At 37.4% G+C, this 22,968-nt stretch overlaps 1 protein-coding gene and 1 non-coding gene across 2 annotated transcripts in view; one reads left to right on the top strand and one right to left on the bottom strand.

Annotated features, from left to right (window-relative positions):
- Positions 1 to 22,968, bottom strand: part of KNL1 (kinetochore scaffold 1) — a 76,971-nt gene that overhangs the window by 53,468 nt on the left and 535 nt on the right. The window contains exons 2-6 of the mRNA XM_019644857.1: positions 21,267 to 21,331; positions 16,778 to 16,830; positions 15,792 to 15,831; positions 14,863 to 14,922; positions 10,470 to 10,531 (exon numbers count right to left, since the gene is read on the bottom strand). Coding sequence (XP_019500402.1) covers positions 10,470 to 10,531; positions 14,863 to 14,922; positions 15,792 to 15,831; positions 16,778 to 16,830; positions 21,267 to 21,331 — 280 coding nt within the window. The remainder of the gene's footprint in view (positions 1 to 10,469; positions 10,532 to 14,862; positions 14,923 to 15,791; positions 15,832 to 16,777; positions 16,831 to 21,266; positions 21,332 to 22,968) is intronic.
- Positions 22,137 to 22,218, top strand: TRNAS-GCU (transfer RNA serine (anticodon GCU)). Its single transcript has one exon. It is a non-coding gene; the product is annotated as a tRNA-Ser (tRNA).

The raw sequence follows: 22,968 nt of genomic DNA, 5'->3' as shown, positions 1-22,968 counted from the left end.
GCTTCACTGGCCCATGTTGGTATTATCATTGCGCTCTTCTCGGGTCAGGCAGTCGCTCGCCGGCCATCGGACAGCTGCTCACAGCGGCTCATGAAAGCTCACGCCAGCTGCCAGCCAGCCCCACTGCAGCCTACACCGTCACCGGCGACTCAGTGGGTAGAACATGCACTCTTAACAGCAAGGTTGCCAGTTCAACTTCCGCATAGGAAAAAAACCCCCCCAAAACAAAAAAACTTGATGTGGAACAGTCCGAAGTCTGAGCCACACCCCTTAATAGGTATGGCAACCTGAGCAAGTTACTTAAGCTAAGCTTCAGTTTCCTTATCCATAAAATGAGGTATGATTGTTAGGATTCAATGAGTAATAAGTGCATATAGCAGCATAGTGCCTGTCACACTGTAAATATTCAATAATATTAGCTATTAATAAATCAAATGACATATATAAACCCACTTTCAATTATGACACAGGTGATCTTCCTATATTAAAATGATCATTTCAACATGATTATTGAGATGACAGAGTTTTTTTGAGAAATAATTCAAAAGAAAGGTACCTCGAAGCACGTATTGTCAGGTTTTTTAACTCTAAGAGGGAAAAAGGGCTCTAAGATGTTGTTTCTAGGAAAGAGAAAATATTTTTAAAATCGAAAAAATAAAAATGACATCTGATCTGCTCCTTCCAACTTTATGGAAAATGTGGGCTTGGATTTAAAAATAGAAGCAGTAACAATAACAAAAATCAGCTTGGTTGTTGCAACTTACTCATTAACACCCAAATAAATTCTAGATAAATTCAATAAAATGAACCTATAAAGAGACCAGAAAAAAATAGAGCACTTAAAAAAAATTGCAGTGTGGATGGAAAAGGGCTGATATTCCTAATGCTTAAAAAACTTTAACAAGTCAGAAGAAAAAGACAACTATACACATCAATAAGAATGATCCAGAAACAATGACTAACTCAATAACGAGGAGAACCTATAGCATCCAGATGGTGGTTTCTAAATGTCATTTCCTACTGGAAGGAATCAGGCCGCTCCTTGGAAGCATGGCTGATTCTAGGTCTGGGGCAGATAATATACAAAATGAACAAGAAAATCTTGTTATACTATAAAGCAAAGAAGCTATCAAAGATTACCGGAGTTATGCCAAAAGTTCAAAAACTAATCTGAAGAGATTCCACTGGGTGAAAGGTGGAATAATTTGAGTATCAATAAAACTAATTACAACTATTAAAATACATAAAAATATCTAAGTTCATGATATAGATACTTAGATTTAGAGATTCAGATAAAGATACTAGGGAAAAAAAACCTCAGTAATCAACTCTGAAGGATTCTAGGATACCAACTCATACTAGAAATGAACTCATACTAAATGCTTGGGAGGGGGGGGACCTAAGCATTTAACATGCCCTTTCCATATGAGCCATAATATAAACAAATTAGCTGTTATGGGAAAATCCTCTCAATGGAAGTTCTGTTAGTAAATGAAAAAGAATGACAGAATGAGAATATTATCAATTAGCAAAAACTCTAAAGAAATAATGGATCTAAGCAATGATCATCAATGGCTGCTAACATGACAAAAAAGAGAAATAACTGGGGCTGGCCGAGTGGCACCATGGTTAAGAGCTGGCTTTGGATACCAGCTCTGAGTAGCAGTTGCCCCAGTTCAGATCCCACATGAGGGCCAGTGACACTGCCCTCTACAGCTAAGATGGTGAACAACAGCTTGACTTGGAGCTGGGCTGCCATGAGTCTCCGGCGACAGCATAGGCTGCAGCCCCTGCTGCAGTGGGCTGCCATAAGCTACCGTGTGTGGCCAACAGCCAGCGTGAGCAGCCGGCCGGCAGCTGGTGTGAGCTGCCAAGAGCTGCCATGAGCGGTCGTCCAGAGGCCAGTGACCGATCTGCCTCACCCAGGAAGAGTGCAATAATACCAACATGGGCCAGTGAAGCAACATCCTCCACAACTAGAATGAAGAACAAAAAAGGAAAGCAACTTGTCTGTTCCCCTTCCCCGATTCCCCAATGCTGTTCCCCTCCCCCCATTCCCCAATTAAAAAAAAAAAAGAGTGAAATAACTGAACATTAGGTACCATCTGACAGAAACACGGGACACTACCTATAAAATATTCTTGTCCAAAACATCAAATTTAAGTCAAATCCAGCCTTCTAGCTCTAACAACCAATTGAAAGGAAATCTAGAGTAGAGGAACATATTAAACATTATCCCATGGGGGATACGATCAGCAAAATCCAGAATGTGGGACACTCTATAGGAGAAACAACCCAGTAAGTAAGTAAATAAGTACGTAAATAAATACATAAATAAGAAAAAAGGGAGGGAGAGCCGACAGATTAAGAGATTTGAGAGATATATGAATCAAATGGAATGTTTTAAATTTGTTTGGATACTGAGTCACACAAATCATCTGGGGGTAAAATATTGAGACAATCAGAAAAATGTGAACATTGACCAGATTTTTTTTATCATGGAATTTCTGTTGACTTTTAAAAAGATGTGATATTAGCATTGTGAATGTTTTGGGGTTTTTTTATAATGATTTTTTTAAATTGGGGAATTGGGGGAGGGGAACAGACAAATTGCTGTCCTTTTGTTTTTCATTCTAGTTGTGGAGGACATCACTTCACTGGCCCATGTTGGTATTATCACTGTGCTCTTCCTGGGTCAGGCAGTTGCTCGCTGGCCATTGAACAGCTGCTCACAGTGGCTCACAAAAGCTCACGCCCGCTGTGAGCCAGCCCCACTGCAGCCTACGCTGTCGCCGGCAACTCACGGTAGCCCAGCTCCAGGTAGAGCTGTTATTCACCATCTGAGCTGTAGAGGGCACAGCGTCACTGGCCCTCATATGTGGGATTCGAAGCCAGGCCCTGCTGCTCAGAGCTGGCATCCCAAGCCAACTCCTAACCAACGTGCCACTCGGCTGGCCAGTGAATATGTTCTTTAAAAATATTTTTGTATTTTTTAAAGATATAACTAATAAAATATACCTGGGATTCACACGAAAATAATTCAGTGGGAGGGGGAAGGGAACTACGAGGTGTGATCAAATAACAAACACAGTGAATGTTTAAATTAAAAAAATGTATTGCAGTAAAAGACACATTGCCATTAATCCCCCTCAAAATACTCCCCCTCACTTGGAACACACTTATCCCATCGTTCTTGCCACTTTCTGAAGCAGCTCTGGAAGTCCTCTTTCGGGAGTGTGTTTAGTTGCGCCACCTCGATGTCCTGAATCATTTGCCTTTGGGGAAGAGCCAGAAGTTGCACGGTGTCACGTCCAGTGAATAAGGTGAATGAGGACACACCATAATGTTTTTATTTGACAGAAATTGCCATATACTAGAAATGATGTGTGACATGGAGGATTGTCATGATGGAGGATGATTTACGGCACACTTTAAAACACACCTTTTCTCAACCATAGCTCACACCCGACTGACTGCACCAAACAAGTTGAAACTTGTCACACACTATTACTAAGGTGCAACTCGCCACTTCCTGTATTGAAGATCCCTGCCTTTCCGTTGGATGGCACTCGGCAGCTACATTCACCGTATTTTGTGATCACAACAGAAAGATTCCGTGACACACATCGCTTCTGGTATATGGCAATTTCTGTCAAATAAAAACATTATGGTGTGGCCTCATTCACCTTATTCACCAGATCTGGCACCGTGAGACTTTTGGCTCTTCCCCAAAGTCAAAGCGACCATGAAAGGTAAACATTTTGAATCAATTCAGGATCAGGACATCGAATTAGCCACGACAGCGCAACTAAAGACACTTCTGAAAGAGGACTTCCAGAACTGCTTCAGAAAGCAGCAAGAATGATGGCATAATTGTGTTCAAAGTGAGAAGTATTTTGAGGGGATTAATGGCAATGCATCTTTTACTGTAATATATATTTTTTAACTTTAAACAGTCACCATATTTTTTTATCACACCTTGTATTTAGCAAACATATGAAAATACCTAACCAAAAGGGCAAAATAATTCTTTCCTCCATTTTTCTATAAATTTGTCTTAATTATGGTTGTTCCTCCCTCTCTCTCTCTCTCTCTCTCTCTCTCTCTCTCTCTCTCTCTCTCTCAAAGCTTTCAAAGGTATAATCTGTTGCAAAAATTATTTCTGTACCCAGAAAGACAAATGCTTTAATAAACACAAAATTTAAGGTGCTCAATCACACAAAACCTTTAAAATATTTTCTTCAATATTGGCTAAGTAGACGAGGAAATAAAAAATGAAACATTTCAAAATGAGAAAAAAAAATAAGCATGAATGAAATATAGAAAAAATAGTAACGGCAAATAAAATACAAATTAAAATAAGCAAGAGAAAACATTATAATCAATTAAATTAGCTAAAAATAAGTGCTAAAGTCTAACGTTTATAGTATATTGGTAAAAAAATGTACATTAATAGTGGTATTAAAATCAATAACAAAAAAATGTAATAATGGCTACACAACTGCCTCTCCCTTTGAGCCTAGCAACTCCACTTTGGAGAATATAATCCCAAGGAAGCAACTTAAAAGACTAAAGGTAATTTACACAAAACTAACTCAGCACAAGAAACAATCAGATGTCCAACAGAAAGTTAAAAATGGTTATTTCTACATTAATATAAATATACTTATAGAAAACATATGAAAGAAAAGTCAATCTGAAATAAAGGGGATAAAATGAGTTATTAAACCAAAACTTGGCCAAGCCTATTCAAGGAGTATACCGAGAGAAGCATTCAAGGCTTTGCAATAGGTGTGTATGTGTCTACTGTGGAGATGAATTCATTAGGTTTCATAGTCTGGTGCCATTAAAAATTCTAAACCATTCTAATAACTAACAGTTCAGAGTCCATTATCAGCAAGCCATATTTACCTTATAATTTACTTTCTTAGGTAGAGAGCCTATAAGGAATGATCTACTTAAACAAGTGTTCTAATTCATTTGTTTCTCATATCTTTAGTAGTAGCATTCTACTTATTTATATACACATGTCTAATGAATTTGTTCAGTACAAGCCCATCTCTGAGACAGCGACCCATTTTTAGTACAGAGGAAAACAATATAGAGTCTGCAAAACCAAGGGCAAGATCAAGGAAGAGAGTGACAATTTTACCAAAGAATATACCACCTAGGAAAGTCTACTGGCAGGCAATAGCTAGTCTTCCCTGATTGTACCAAATCTTATCATACATCTTTTTCCCCCCCCCAAAACTCAACACATATGAAATATTGACAATTCATGTTTAGTCAAGAAGACATTAATTGATTTATAAATAAAAGATAAATTTAAAATTTTATAAAACAATTAAAATTACTATCAATCTTCAAAGAAATGTTATATTTTAGAAGGCATCTACTGTTTGGAACTGAGTAAGCAAAAGATGTCATACATTGAAGAAAATAGGTTCCCAATAGCCCCACAACTGAAATCCTGGGCAACTGTACATTTATCCTAATGCAAAATCATGCTTTATATGACAATTATGGTATTGGAATTCTTTAATTTATGTGATCTTAAAGTTTGTTAAGGTAAAGAATTAGGGGCACAGAGAGGAACAAATGAGGAATGGGAAACAATGCAGTTCAAAGCACAGGACTTTGCTTGGAAGATTTCTGGACATGAAACTTATTAATAAGGTCTCATCCTAAAATATTTAAATTCAAGGTTAAATTGATCTAGGAGCTCACCTTACAAAAGCCAAGTTGAAGCAACCTGAAGTATACAGAAAATAAAATTTGAAGAAGCTGATATTAAATAGACTGTCTTTATGATAGCTAAAAAAGAGAGCCGTTGTTTACAGAAAAATAGCTATCCTGGAAAACCACCATACCCCTTCCACCCTTTACAGAAATGTCTTGAAAATAACTGGTTGAGGAAAATCCGACCCATTCAATGATGAGTAAAAAGCCCAGAAATCTATAAAGAAACCATACGATTAAAAGGAAGAAAACCATAACAATTTATTAACATAAAAAAGAGTCATCAGAATAATGTGGTCCCAGAGCAGATGAAAATTGTACACACACAGTTGGCTATGGATTTAAAAAGCATAACAAAGCAATCATATCTATGAAGAACAGAAATGAAAGCTGAAATACAAGAACTCAAGGAAGAGATAAAAAGACAGCAGGAAATGAAACAGATTAAACTCATGAAGCAGCAGAAGAAAAAATATAATCAGAATTAAGGCAAAACGAAGGGATACAAGATTGGACAAACATTTTGGAAAATATGGTAAAGGACATAAGAGAAATTTTTTAAAATGAACAAAATGAAAGAAATTAAAAGGGATTAGCAGAGAAAATAGTGTATACAGAAGTAATGAATATAAACATAATGTGTATTTATAAATTATTGAGTCCCTAAAGAAATCTAAAATAATGAAATAGAGAAAAACATTTAAAAGTTAATTCAAGATTCAAGACCTAAAACAATCAAAATGGAGATGTATCCTAGTAAAGTCAATAAACCTCAAGGATAAAGAAACAAAAAATCTGTTAAGCAGCCTGTCAATCATTTTGAGAGGGGGAAAAAAGTCATGCACTCCTCAGACTTGTTCATAGAAACATTCGACACCAAAAGCAACAGAACCACATTAGCAAGTTCCTTAAGGAAAGAAAATATAAACCGAAGGTTCTCTATCCAGGTAAGCCTTCTTCTTCAAATATAAAGGCTATACATAACAGTTTTGAGTACCCAACAACTCAGGGAATATTGTTTCAATGAGCCCTTCTTGAGGAAATGAGAACAAATTTCAGCCAACCAGGAGATAATTCGGGCAATTATAGCAAAGGAACTGATGGAAACGTAAATATTATATATAACAGAACTAAGACAAACAAATGCAACCTATACCCTAATGTCAAATACTGAGAGAAACAGAGATGATACAACTAAAAAAATTGGGAAGGGAATGATCGGCAGGTGGGAGGTAGAAGTATTCTAATTATCTCATCTATTATAACTGTCAAAGGATAACATATATAACAATGAAGTTTTTTTTTTCAGGTGTACATCTTTATGATTCATCTGTATACTCTATTGTGTGCTCACAATCAGAAGTCTAGTCTCATTCCAACACCAAATATTTGAACCCCTTTACCCTCTTTGTCCTCCCCTCAACCCTCTCTCCCTCTAGTAACTAACCATTCTGTTGTCTGTAACTATGAGATTGTTTTTGTTTTGTTTGTTGATGTGCTTTAAATCCCACGAGTGAAATCATAAGGTTCTTGTCCTTTACCATCTGACTCATTTCGCTTAGCATAATACTCTCAAAATCATCCATGTTCTCCCAAATGGCAATATTTCATCTTTAAAACAATGAAGTTTTAATTGAAGTTTAAACATATTTAATAGTACAAAGGTATATTATTGACTAAAATTGGGTTGGGGGAGAGTAAACAATCTAATTTTATCATTGCTCATACAGGTCAACAATACACAAATGTATACCAGGCAAATGACAACAAAAATATAGCCGAGACAAAAGTCTTAATAGCAGTCTAGGTAGAATTTGGGTCACAAAGCAATAAACAAAACAAAGATAAATATTTTATAATGCTAGAAAGTACAATTCCGAATAAAGATATAACAATGATGTGCCAATGAACACAGAATCAACATTCATAAAGAAAAACTATTGGAGATATAAAAAGAGATACAGTGGGATGCATTATCAATTTACCTCTCTCTTTAATTCATGATACATTAAAGTGACTAAAATTATGTAAAAGTATGGAAGACCCAAATCACATAAGGTACAAGGTGGATATAACTGATATGTATCAAACTCTACACTCTAAAATACAAAATCTATCTTCTTTTCAAGTACCTATGGATCATTCTCAAAAATTGGTCATATATAAGATTACCAAAAAACTTTAATAGAAATTAATATACTGTAAGATTAACATTCTCTGACTACATAACTAAAAGTAAATGATAACAAAATATCCTTACCACTTAGATATTTTTAAATTCTCTATTAAACAACTCTTGAATCAATTAGGAAATACAAATATACTACTGAACATCAAGAAAATAATCATGAAAATACTACATATAAGAATTCCAGTGCCGGCCGAGTGGCTTAGTTGGTTAAGAGTTGGCTTAAGAGCACGAGCTCTGAGCAACAGGGCCGCTGGTTGGATTCCCACATGGGCCAGTGACGCTGTGCCCGAGCTGAGCTGTCGCTGAGCTGCCAACAGGTGGCAGGATGGCTTAGCGGGTTTAACAACAAAATTGCCTGTTCAGTGGTGAGCTATGCTCACCCGCAACTAAGACTGAACTCGGCACCTTAAGCTGAGCTGCTGCCTGGATGGCTCAGTAGATAGAGCGTGAGCTCTTAACAACAAGGCTCCTGGTTCAACTCCTGCATGGGATGGTGGCTACGCCCACATGCAACTAAGATTAAACAGCACCTTGAGATTAGAGGCCACAAGCTGCGGACAGGAAGCCAGATGGCGACTGGTGCCCTCTACAACGAAGACTTAAGAACAACAACTTGGCCGGTCCCCTCCCAACTCCCCAACACTGTTCCCCTCCCCCAATTCCCCAATAAAATCTTTAAAAAAAAAAGGATTATATTAAATTAATAAATTAACTTAGGGAGAAGTGATCTCTTTATGATGTTGAATCTTTTTATTCAGAAGTTGTTGTCTTCATTTGTACATTATTCTTTAGTATCCTTCAGTAATGTTTTATTCTTTTTTTTTTTTAAGATTTTATTGGGGAATTGGGGGAGGGTAACAGCGTTGGGGAATCAGGGAAGGGGAACAGACAAGTGTTGCTATGCAGCTGTCCAGCCATCTGTTCCCCTCCCCCCACCCCCGCACTTAACCCTAAACTGACATTTTTGAGGACACTGCTCATACACCTTGCGTCTCCCTGTTTGGCTCCAAAGGATGGCCAGTTAGTCAATGACGGGTAAGATTCCTCGTGGGAGGAACAACCTAAGACAGGCACGATCGGTTGGAGGCCATCAGGAGAAATCTTGGGGCTGATGGAGGTGGGCATGAGCCCTCACTTGCCCTCCAAATACACTGGAGGTTTTCTACCTCTGTAGCTACATTCCTTCCCTCAACCTGCTTGGGAAGTGACCTAATGGTGTGATAGTTTTTGTCCTCAGCGTAATAATCTTATCTTCCTGGCGTGTATGCATTTAGGGTGTGTGAAGGCAGAGCATCTGTCTTATCGCCATGGGCGGACTCTTGGTAATACCATCTTGCAGGCATGGGTAATCTGGCTTGAGCAAGTTCTCAGGAATGAGACTCACAGACTGTGGAGAGAACAATGCTACTTCCGGGTAGGTGGAGAAATAAAAGCGGTGTGTGTCGGCCCCATTCAGGGCTCTTAGTCCACGAGGCTGGAGACCCTTGGCCCCACACTCATTTAACTCTTGACTGCTGTTTCTTTTATTTCTTAACCCTTCGCCGCCCCCTCTCGTTCTCCCACTGCTCATGTTGTGCGGGACGCAACAGACAAGTTGCTGTCCTTTTGTTCTTCAGTCTGGTTGCGGAGGACGTCGCTTCACTGGCCTATGTTGGTATTATCATTGTGCTCTTTCCAGGTAAGGCAGATCAGTCGTCGGCCACTGGATGGCCGCTCATGGCAGCTCTTGGCATCTCATGCCGGCTGTCAGCCACTCACGGTAGCTCACAATAGCCTACTGCAACCCCACTGCAGCCTACGCCGTCGCCAGAAACTCATGGCAGCCCAGCTCCATGTTGAGCTGTTGTTCATCATCTTAGCTGTAGAGGGCACAGCGTCACTGGCCCTAATGTGGGATCCAAACGTGGGCCCTGGGGCTCTGAGCTGGCGTCCCAAGCCAACTCTTAACCAACATGCCACATGGCTGGCCCTATATCGTATTTTTTAAAAATATGATAATTAAATATTATCATATTTACAGTAACAAAATATAGAAAAGACATTTATCTTCTATCTGGTTATTGTTTATATATAGGAAATATATTGATTTCCATATGTTAATTTTATATCCTGCTACTTATTATATGTCTGTAGAGAATTTTATATCCTGCTACTTATTATATGTCTATAGAGGTATTTCAATTGATATTCTTGGATTTTCCTAATACGCAATTTGCAAAACGTAATAGACTTACCCCATCTTTTCAATTTTTATAACTCCAATTTCTTTCTCTAGTTTATTTTTGTTGTTGGTTAGCACGTTCAATACAAAGTTAAATAACAGTGATAAAACTTAGTTATTTTGTTCCTTACTTTAGAGGGAATGCTTTCAATGTTTCTCTTTTAAGCATAATGATGAATAACCACCTTTTAAATAACAATTTTCTAATGCTGATTATTGAAACACAGGTTATCAGAGTCCGTTAGTACCAACATATTTGGTTTGACACACAAAAAAGCATTACCTGTAATTTTAAAATTATTTCTCCTTTCTACTTACTTTATAGTATCTGCAAAGCTGACTCGACGAGAGCTTTTCCTATTTCTCAAAGCACTGGGCTCCTAAGGGCAGAGAATATATGGTATGATTGTTAATGTAACCACTGTGAATTGGGTCTCCAGAGTACTATAGACAGATCAAGTCTTATTCTGAATTAATTTAATATTATTATTTTGATTATTATTAATTTGATTCCCCAAAATATATCAGTGTAGAAGCACTTAACAAACATGAATATAATTTTCAATATGAGTTATAATAAGCATACTGACACAAGCAACATATATTTAAGGAAGGTAATTATTGCCCCTTACCTTTGGTCTGTTTTAAATGAATGGTTATTTTGCTATTAAGATGAAAGACTGGGGACAAAGAAAGTGATATGTTGCCTGTTAATGGTTATCTTACTACTATTTTTAAGATTTAAAAGAAAATGTAACTGTAGTAAAATAAACAAATAAAATTTACCATCTTAACCATTTTAAAAATATTTTTTATTTTTTTTAGTTATAAAGTTTACTGGGCAACAATTGTTAGTAAAGTTACATAGGTTTCAGATGTACAATACATCACCTATATATCACATTGTGTGTTTACCATCCAGAGTCAGTTCTCCTTTCATCACCATATATTTGATTTAAAATGTTTTATTTTTATTTTCTTGTGGTAAAACACTTTACAAGAGATCTACCATCTTAACAGATTTTTTAAAGGTATAATACAATATTATTAACTATAGGCACAGCGTTGTAGAGATACCTAGAACATATTCATCTTGCATAACAAACTTTATATCCATTAACTAGCAATTCTCCATTTTCTCCTCCTCTTTGCCCCTGGCAACTGCTGCTCTTCTGCTGTCTGCTTCTATGAGTTTGACTATTTTAGATACCTCATATAAGTGGAATTATTCAGTATTTGTCCTTCTGTGACTGGCTTATTTCACTTAGCCTAAAATACTCAAACATCTTAACCATTTTTAAGGGTACAGTTCAGTAAAGTACATCTGCATTGTTATGCAACCAATCTCCAAAACTGTTTTTCATCTTGCAAAGTTGAAACTCTATATCCATTAAACAATTCCCCATTCCCCACTAACCTTTCTGTAACCACCATTCGATTTTGTCTCTATGAATTTGACTACTCTATGTACTTCATAAGTGGAATCATAAAGTGTTTGTCTTTTTGTGCGTGCTTTATTTCACTTAGCATAATGGCCTCAAGGTTCATCCATGCTGTGATATATGCCATAATTTTCTTCTTTTTTAAGGCTGAATAATATTCCATTGACACCACATTTTTTGTTTATCCATTCATTAGTCAATGGACACTGGGTTGCTTCTGCCCTTTGACTACTGTGCATACTACTGCTATGAACAGAGGTGTACATTTCTTCAAGATCCTGTTTTCAGTCTTTTGGATACATACCCAGAAGTGGAATTGCAGGATCATATGGTAATTCTATTTTAATTTTTTGAGGAACCAACATACTGTTTTCCATAGCAGCTGCACCATTTTACATTTCCACAACAGTGCACAAAGGTTCCAATTACTCCATATCCTAGCCAACATTTGTTATTTTCTATTTGTTTGATAGTAGTCATTCTAATGAGTATGAAGTGACATTTCATTGTGCTTTTGATTTGCATTTCCCTAATGATTAGTGGTGTTGAGCATCTTTCATTATAATATACTATTTTTATTTTCCTTCATATTCCTTAACAAGAACAAACATTTTTACTCACATAGATATCAAACACAAAAAGCAAGACAGAGAAACAAACAAAATCCAAAGAATTTTACTGTGTTAATTCTGAATACCTGAACATAAGTCTTATTATAACAAAGAATCAGGAATGTTCATCTTCTCTGTTAAGACCCTAACAGATGCTGTAGGTGGCCTCAAGCTTAATATGACAATAACACTGACATAGTAAATACTGGGACTAAAAGAGACTTACATATTTCTTTTTAACAACTTTAATGCAATGTCTTTTTATTCCATAAAAGCTTTCTGTACTTAAGTCTCTAAAGGGCTAAAGTGAAGTATTCAGCATGAAGGATAAAAAGACATATGTGACAAGCAACTTTTCAGCTGTGTTACTTCCCTCAGTACTGATCTTCAAAATGCAAATTCCACTCTCCTCACTATTCTTGGAAGGCATGGTGGATCTAGACAATGTGGCCTTCCTTACACAGACTAGGTCTGCATTCCTCTAAAGGGATTTATATCCACTTCTTTCTTGAACTGCAGCAGTCTTTGTAAACGAATTTTGACTAGTTCTGTCAGAAGAGATAGGAAGGGAAATTGCTAGAATATTTCAAGTCTTCAATGGCTGGGGCTTTCTACTGCTCTTCAACAGTATTCTCAGATCCAAATATTAGTATATTTCTTAATAGAAAAAGAAAAACCAATTTGTGTGGTATATAGAAAAGGGCTTAGTGCTTAATTAGGAGATTTGAGCTCCAGTTGGAAGCCACTAACTAGTTGTGTGGGCTTAGACAAAACATTTAACCTCTTTGTACCTCATATTTCTCATCTATAAAATGAAGAAGCTAGTTTCAAGATTACTGGTGTTGACCTGTTCGTTTTAAAATCCTTTGAGTCTATGAATCTGTCACTTAAATAATTCAAAATTCATTAAAAGTTTTTTTTTAAATATACACACACACCAGATCTTGGTGTGAAAAATAGTGGTTAAAAAAATACAGGGCCAGCCAAGTGGTGCGTTGGTTAAGAACTGGCTTGGGATGCCAGAGGGTCCCGGTTCAGATCCCACATATGAGTGCCAGTGACGCTGCCCTCTACAGCTAAGATGCTGAACAACAGCTCGACCTGGAGCTGGATTGCCGTGAGTCACTGGCAACGGCGTAGGCTGCAGCCCCTGCTGCAGTGGGTAGCCATGGGCTACCATGTGTAGCCAGCAGCCAGCATGAGCGGCCCTCAAGCCACCGTGAGCCGCCGTCCAGATGCCGGCGACTGATCTGCCTCGCCTGGGAAGAGTGCAATGATGGTGCCAACTTGGGCCAGTGAAGCAACGTCCTCCACAACTAGACTGAAGAACAAAAAGATAGCAACTTGTCTGTTCCCCTTCCCCTAATTCCCCAATAAAAATCTTAAAAAAAAATATATATGGCCCCTACTCTACTACTCTACTGGGGATTCATGGTTAAAACAGATACTAAAACAAAAAATCCATACAAATATAAAACTTAAAGTATGATGAGTGGTATGAAGGAAAATTACATAAAAAAACTAATTTAGCCTGAGAATCAGGAAAGATTTCTTTGAGAAAATATATTTAAGTTGAAACCTGAAGGATTAGTTAGTAGTCAGCTAAAGAGTTGGGTCGAGACAAACCATTCTAGGCAGAATGTGTGCAGAGGCCCTCACGCAGGAAAAAGCTCGATGTATTTGAGAAATAGAAAGGCCAAAGTAGAGCACTCAGAATTATATGATCTCCAAAACTATATGCATTGCATCAATCAACAAAATGTACTGAAAGCCTACTATGTACCAGGCACAATAAATTTAGAAAACATACAGTTAAGTTCCTGTCCTCAGGGAACTCTCAATTTAGAATGGACCTTAGTAAATAATTACGATAGAAAATATTGAGAGATGATTTTCTCAGACAAATGATTCCAAAGCTGAGTCTCAAAAGATAAATAGAAATTACCAAATAAAGAGGAATACAGATTTATGATAAAGTATGATAAAATATTAATTGTAGAATCTAGGTCAGCGGTTTTCAACCTTCCTAATGCCACAACCCCTTAATACAGTTCTTCATGTTGTGGTGACCCCCGACCATAAATTTTCGTTGCTACTCTAACTGTAATTTTGCTACTGTTATGAATCATAATGTAAATATCTTTTTGTTTTAGGTGACCCCTGTGAAAGGGTTGTTCGACCGCCAAAGGGGTCGCGACCCACAGGTTGAGAACCGCTGATCTAGGTGATGGCTTTATGAGCATTCACTAGAAATGTCTTTCTACCTTTAAGCATGTTTGAAAAAACATTTTAATAAAATGTTGGGAGAAAAAAAAAAATGAAGGACTAGCCATCTAGGCAGAGGGAGCATCATATGTAAACACTTGCAGGCTTGACAGTTCATGTTTTGTCTGGGGAATAGTAAGCAATTCCGAATGGTGAGATAAATGTGTCAAAGTGGCAAGAAAAAAGGCTGGAAAGTAAATAGGGGTTAAAAACCACGAGCGCCAGCTTACTCAGTGTTTGGATTTTAACCAGAAGGCCATGGGATGCTTACTTGTACATATTTAACTGAGAATCATTTATAATGTTTTCTCTTCATATGGCTAATAAAGTTCCTGTCTATTAAAAATATCAATGAAAATAGTCATCTATAAAGCATTTGCACTAAAAACTTACCTGAACTATTTCGTTCCCACTTCTGAGGTCCTGAAGAGGGCTCCTTGGGGGTTTCAAAATCTAGAAGAGAATTATTCAAGAAAATCTGGCTTATTTATTAATTACCAGTTTATTTCAAATTATACCAGGAATAGAGAGGTAGAGATGCTAAAATTCCTGTAAAAACCTCTAAAACTCCTCAAATTCATACTGTTCAGTGCTATACTTTGTGGCTTGTTTAAATATTTGGTATCTATTCCCTTCCCTCCCTGTCCACCTCCCCTAATTATTTTGCCAACTCTTATCCCATGGTCTGGGTGAAGCCCCGTCCCAACCTAGGGTAAAATATACAGCCCTGGTCTAAGACATGATATATCTCAGCAATAGTGATTGGTTCAGGGGGCCAGCCAAGTGGCGCATTGGTTAAGAGCTGGCTTGGGACGCCAGCTCTGAGCAGCAGGGCCCCGGTTTGGATCCCACATGGGGGCCAGTGACACTGCCCTCTACAGCTAAGATGGTGAACAACAGCTCAACCTGGAGCTGGGCTGCCGTGAGTGGCTGGCGACGGCTGCCGTGAGTGGCTGGCGACGGCTGCCGTGAGTGGCTGGCGACGGCGTAGGCTGTAGCCCCTGCTGCAGTGGACTGCCGTAAGCTACAGTGTGTGGCTGGCAGCCAGCATGAGCAGCCAGCAGCCGCAGTGTGCGGCCGTCCAGAGGCCGGCGACCGATCTGCCTCACCCGGGAAGAGCACAATGATAATACCAACATGGGCCAGTGAAGCGACGTCCTCCACAACTAGACTGAAGAACAAAACGACAGCAACTTGTCTGTTCCCCTTCCCCATATTCCCCAGCAGTGTTCCCCTCCCCCAATTCCCCAATAAAATCTTTAAAAAAAAAACAAAACAAAACAAAAAAGGTTAACAATTAACTTAAATTAAGTGTTTCTTACTGAAGAACGTCGTCTTCTAACAGGTCTCTCTATATTGTCCCTGAAAGAGGAAAACAAAATTTACATACATATTGATAAAAGGCTGAATTTTCAAAAGCCATCATCGTAGCATCCCTTACATGCTTTTAAATTGGTCATCACTTTCGCTTAACACGTGGCATCACTTTCACTTACCACAATTTATAACACTTTAAATTCAATATTTAGGAAGTCAGTGTTTTAAAATACATGTTATATACTACAATACTATCTCTTGAAACATAATCAATACAACAAAATTTAGCATATTTACAGAGGTACATTTATAAGATAAATGGGCTATAAATCAAGAGATTCTAGCTCTGGTTTTACTACTGTGTGATTTTTAGACAAGGTTTTGAAAATTCAAATGCCTATGGAGGATAAACACATAATTTAGTAAGTGCAAAAAAAATGGGTGAGGTGGAGACTATAATGAAGAGTTCCTGCCTAGCCTAAAGGTCATAGCCATTACTTCACTCAGATTAGTTGTTGTCAAGCAAGAATATAAGCCCAGTGTTGCCACAGTCGATTTTTCAAGAGAAGCTGAAAATCTAACTTTTATATGAAATCTTAAGATTTTGAAATTTAGCAACTAATTCAAAAATTAAAAAACATTTTTAGTTTAGGAAAACATTTTTAGTTTAGGAAAAAAATTATGTCTGATTGTAAACAAGCCACCAGTTTGTGATACCAACTTTAGACAAATCATTTCATTTCCTTTGGCCTCAATTTTCTCATCCTTAAATTGAAGAGATGGGAGGTGGTCTCTAAAGCCTCTCACACTTTTGACTCTAGATGAGTTTATATAAGCTATGGCAAGGAGGGCTATGACTTGGTAACATTTACTTCTTTTCTCTAGAAGAGAAAGGAAACATTTCAGAAGTTATCAATAGCTCTTATTAGTTGAAAAAGTATCTTTCTCTGATAAAGAGTTTAACATTTTTAGCTGCATTGCATGAACTTACTTTTCTTCATTAGTCTCTGAAGACATCCCATCCATTTTTGAAGAAAACCTTTTCTGTAACAAATACAATATTAGAAAAGGTGAGAAAAAAGGAAGAGAAAGAACAATCTGAAGAGATTAAGAACAGGGTTGTGACTTCAATATTTCTTTCTGGGTGAAGACAAAAAGGAAAAAAAAAAGTAGGAAAAGCTACCCTATGGGACTACAAGACATGAAAAATTTTGAGTTTAACTACGCACTGTTATAATCAAAACTCCTGGAAAATCCTCATATTTAAAATCAGTGACTAACTGAATGGGATGATATGGACTCTAGTGGTTAAAATAAAAGTTTGCCCTAGTTTATAAGAGTTGATGGATTAAATAGCTCAATCCCAAAATAAAGTCAATTAAGTATTAAAATACAGTGGATTTGCATAATATGCATATTTACCTAATGAAAATTCAACTATAAGTACTCAGCAAAAATATTTTAAGACAGAAAAATAACATTTTGAACAGTGCAGCTAATTACGCTTACAATTCCACCCAATTAGTGCTTGTCTTGGAAAAAGTGTGAAATAAAAGGCATAGTCTGATGCTTCTTTGACTGGTCTTAGCTCCTACCTACCCATAACTGTACTAAGTTTTACTTTTTGCATTACCTTTAGGCCCTTACCCCTGGATAAGAAAAAATTCCATTTCAGTAAAAAAAGATTTCAAAAAAAAAAAAAGAACATCTAGAGATTTGACTCAACAATATCAGCATGTCTACCACAACACTAAATTAATACCATATCCTTAAATTGTTAGAATCAATGTGATTGTTAGCAACAACTAAAAACAAAAAAACAAAAAACATATCTTATTTTACATGCTTTCATCATGCATAACAAAAATCAAAGTAGGGAACGATTCTTCATAATGAACCTGAAATTCACAGTGAAATAAAAGTCTGCTTATTTTTTAGTATCAATTTATTCAACTAGTTACCAATACAGATAACATGACAGGCATCTTCTAGGATTTGATGTCTGACCTTCTCCCTTTTGTCCTCCATCATTTTCTCAGTCTGCTTTTCCATTCTTCTGGTTTCACTTACCTCCTGTTCACAGGTAACACCCATATCTACTTAGAATCATATTTTTAAATTTTAGCTTTTGCACACAATGTAAGAAGTTAATTTTACAAGATTGGTTTTTTAAAACAGCTTCAATTTCCTCCTTCTCAAAATCAACACTTCCATTATGTTAAGCTAATTATTTTGGATTTAAAATTTCCTTGCAACCACCTCCAGAGTTCTTCCACCCAGAAAAATACAGTACAAGAAAAGATTTCACTACCATAAATATAAAAATCCTAAATAAATAGCAAAAGGAAGCCAGCAATTTGTAAAAAGTATATATAGTATGTCATTGTCATATTGATTTTATTCCAGAAATGCAAAATTGGTTTAACATTAGAAAATTAATTTTACTATTTATCATACTAACAGATTGAAAGGGAAAAATCACAAGATCATCGCAACAGATTAAAAAAAAGTTTGAACTTTAACATCCTTTCATGTTTAAAAAAAAGAAAAACTTAGCAAACTAGGAATAGAAAGTAAATTCATTAATCTAACACATAGTATCTATTTAAAAAACCAACCATCAACTTAATTGTGCAACTTTGAAAACTTTCCCTCTAAGATCAAACAAATATGACAGCTATTTCCACTTCTATCATCAAGTCTTAGTAGTTCTATTTCCAATATATATCCCAAATCTATTCACTTCTATATTCAGAGCTACCACCATAGGTCAAGCTATCGTTATCTCTCACATAGAATACTGCAATACTCACTTCACTGGCCTCCTTGCTTTTTCACTCTTATCTCCTCTACATTCCTTTCTCCATATACTAGGCACTTATCTTCTTAGATATAAATCATACTTAACACAGTTCCTTATTTCAGTGGCTTCCCATCTACTGAAATAAACTCTTCACCAGGACCTACAAAGCTCAACAAAATCTGGTCCTTGTTTGCCTCTCAGACTTCATACTTCATCTCATACCACTGTCTTCCTCACTCACTATGCTAGCCACACTAGCATTTCTTTCTGCACACACAAAGCTCTTTCCTGAGTCACTGAATTTATATTTGATATTCTCTCTTGGCAAGAAAGCCAAGAAAAGCACTCTTTGTAGCACTATGTATGTCTCTTTTGTAGCATTTCCACACAGTAATTTAAGTCTGTCATGTAAATTAATTATTCCTGTTATCTCCCAAACTACCCTTGCCCCAACAGTAAACTCTGTGAGAAAAGGGCTAGTGCTTCTTATGTTCACTGTTATATTCTGAGAACCGAGCACAGTGCCTTGTAAAAAATAAAAGCTCAATAAACATTTGCTGAATCAGTAATTAAGAAATTCTTTAAAGTTACCTTTATGGTAATTTCCACATATGGGAATATTTTCAAATTCAGTGATATACTCAAAATTCACAGATAAAGATATTAAATACTATCAAATTAGGACCACCTATACATCTTCCCTGTTTGAAAGTCATTGAGAATCATTCCTGTCTAATCTACAGACCAGTTGACACTTAATTGATGAGATTCAAAAATTATTAGTCTTTTAAAATATTCTGTTTATTACATAACTGTAAGTTCCATCTTCAACAGAAATAGGAGGCTCCAGATCCCCAATGTTAAGCCTCATTTATAAAATGCTATTATGGTTGAACTCTTGATAACTGCCACATTAGTTTGATTATTGATTGGTTTCAAAACTGTACCTGGAACCCAGGGATGCTACAGCATACTCATAGAGGTGTCCTGGGATATTTTAAATGTTTGAGAGAAACAACAATTTTCAATATCTGTCAGGTACTATTGTGAACTACTAGCTCAAAATAGTACCCATTCACATTACATTAGTGTTAACATATTACTGACAAGCTGAATCTTCAGCAGATGATATAAAGCAGTTCTTTTAATCAATGCGGCGCAGGAAATAAGGGAGGCAGAGTCCAATCTGATTCCAAGATTTGAGAAGTTGTGCAGTGTTCAACAGGCATGCATATCCAATTAGTAAATAATTGTATTTATTAAGAATAAAATAAAGATATTATCTTTTCCTTCAATGTATACATATTATTTTTTCAAATGGCTACTATGTGGTCAGGTCATAAATTTATTTCAACTTAATAACTTTTTAAGTTGTTTGGCCCAAACTACTTAATAAATGGAACTGTTAGGTATTTCTTTTGACCTAAGGGCACCACGAGCCAAGAAAGTTTGGGAACTACTAGTCTAAGTAACTCAGAGGTCTGCAAACTATGGCTACTGGGCCAAATGGGCCCTTACAAGTGTTTTTTTTTTTTGGCTTGTTTTTTACATTTTGAATGGGTTGTAGAAAACAATAAAAAAAAAACAAATAAAAAGAGAATATGTGACAGAGACCATGCCAGTGATGATGTAGCCTGCAAAGCCTGAAATATTTACTTTCTGGCTCTTGGTTCACTCCTGCATTTACACACCAATAACTCGAGTTAATACATAGTGTCCCCTGATATAGGCTCTAGGCCTGTGCTGTACAATACAGTAGATATTTAAATGTAAATTAATTAAAATAACATTTAAAATTCAGTTTTTTAGCCACATTTCAGGTGCTCAGTAGTCACATGTGACTAATAACGGGTACTGAGCACCACCATTATCACTGAAAGTTTTATTGGATAGCCATCCTATCAATACCTAGAATATCTTCTAGTCTCTTATTTAGCATCAAACATCATTAATATTAACACTTCAGTTTTACTCAGTTTTCATCGATTTGTCATCTTGTAACATTTCCAGCTGCCCACATAGTCAAGATGAATGATACTGCTTTGAACCTAATTAGCAAAATCTTACGACATATTATTATCTCCGTAAATCATTCTTCCCTTCAAGTTACACCGCAAACACCGCTTTCTCCATGAAGCCTCCTTTAGTCTCCATTGTTAAAGGTATCAAATAAGCTCTCCCTTCTGTGTGTTCCCATGCCACTTTAAAATGTCCTATAATCCTTTACATTGTCTTAGTTATTTGTGTATATTAATTATTTCCTTTTCTAGACTGAAAACTCTTTTTAGAGTAAGGACCCTGAATCATTTGCTCCCAGCCCCAGTACAAGGGAGGAACGCAATAAATCTCTGAGGAATTCAATTGATCCAATTCAACTGAAGTGAAAACTTCAATCTTAACATCTAGAGTAAGCTTTGCTTTATTTAGTCTTCTCTGTCATATCTCTATTAATTTACCTTTAAAGTCCCAATCGGCAATTAAAAAATGTTTTTTTCTATTGAAATAAAAAGCAAGAAAAGGGACTTTAACTCTGAGCTAACAATGGGCAAAGGAAGATTTTAAAAACTTATTTGTGGCGTACTAATACTGGCTTCTTTGCTCATGTTATTACATCTGCAGTTACAGCCCTGCAAGACATTGTAAATAAACCACAAGCCGAAAGTTTAAAATCACTTACTGCTACTGTCACTTCATTTATAGCTGAGATGATTGAGTCAGAAATACAAACAGCCGAGAGAGTTCCTTAGGGAAGAGCGGCAAGGATGCGAGAAGAGAGTCGCGGAGCCAGGACAGGAGGAGGAGGGCGGGGCGCCGCGGATCCGGACGCTGAGAGAGTCAGGGACCAGAAAGCCGAGGCCGGCCCGAGAGGCCCAGATGTGGATGGAAAGTGCTGGGGAGAAGGAAAGAGCACAATGTGCAGGCCCGTTGAGGAAAGAGTGCCCCGCGCACCCAGGGAGAGGCTTCTACCTTGGGCCCAGCGCTTTCGGGGGCTGAGGGAGCCACCTCCCACCGCTGGACGTTCAGACAAAACCTAAAGCCTCCTCCCGCCCAGGAGCCCAGAACGAAAGGGTCATTTTCTTTACCCGTCGCAGCCTTCTGCTTGACAAATTCTCCTCAGACTTGTTTGGGGTCCGCGCTCCTCAGAGAGGAAGCTCACCGCTCGACGTCACCTCGCAGCGTCCAGACTGCCTCCGTGAAGTATTCAAATCTAACCGCCTAGATGATGCGCATGCGCAAAGTCACTCTCTGCGTCGGCTCCGCCCCTTAGGAGCTAGACCACCCCTATTCCTAAGACTTCTGTAATCGAACTTCCTTTCCAGCCTGTATGCCAATTTTATTTTCTTCAAGGTTTCTCATTTTCTACCGAATTTTCCTTGTTTCCCCCATTGCAACTCCCACATAACATGGGAGCGGCCATCTTCTTTTGATTACTTGCTATAAAAACTATTGGCTTTTTGCTTCCGTACAAAATGGCGGCCTCCATAATATTGCGTCACATCCCCCTAGTATTACTCCCTATAGCTACCAGGAAAGGGTAAGCTTCAGGGACGAGGTGGCCGAGTGGTTAAGGCGATGGACTGCTAATCCATTGTGCTCTGCACGCGTGGGTTCGAATCCCATCCTCGTCGGAGGTGACTTTTGCCTCAACTAAGTGTAAATTTATTTGCAAAGTGGAAATAGCTTCTAGCACCATCGATCTCGTTTGACATATTTAAAAAGCGGCTTTTGGAGCATTCTGACCTGACAGATAAAGAAAAGGGCGTTTTCTGGGAATCAACAGATTTAATTTATTTTTATATAAAGTAAACAATACATAGAATTCTGTGATTATTACTAGTCCCATATATGTCAATGCTGATCTGTTCCATAATAAGTAACCTAGCTCCTGATTGAGGGGCTTCAATTATTGTGGACTCTTACCCCGGAGTTTTTAATAACTGGCCTTACTATGAAATAACAGGTTTCACTTCAAAAGCTACCGCGAGACAATGTCCAGTCCCCAGCAGGCTGCAGGTGCTCAAGAAAAATATACAGTGGGAAACTGAAAAGATGTTGACAACATGTGGAACGTTGGTAGTACGTTATCTAGAAGCCAGAGACTGAAGACCTGAAACATGGCTACCTTCCCAGAGAAGAATGTTAAATCCTCTCTTGGATTTAAGCGGAGTGGGAGACATAAGAAGCAGATAAAGAAGAGAAATTCCAATCTTGAAAGGTCATCAGGCAAATTCATTCGACTCACATTTAACAACCTTTGTCCATTATTTATCTACATTTACCACAATGAAATACACCACTCGCCGTAACCCTGTGATCACGATAGACATTTTTATTACTCCATTTTACAGATGAGGACGCTGGAAAATAAACTTGCCCAA

The sequence above is a fragment of the Hipposideros armiger genome, unplaced genomic scaffold (assembly GCF_001890085.2).
Source record: "Hipposideros armiger isolate ML-2016 unplaced genomic scaffold, ASM189008v1 scaffold_92, whole genome shotgun sequence".
Classification (NCBI taxonomy): Eukaryota; Metazoa; Chordata; class Mammalia; order Chiroptera; family Hipposideridae; genus Hipposideros; species Hipposideros armiger.
This window is presented reverse-complemented; position numbering and strand designations above follow the sequence as displayed.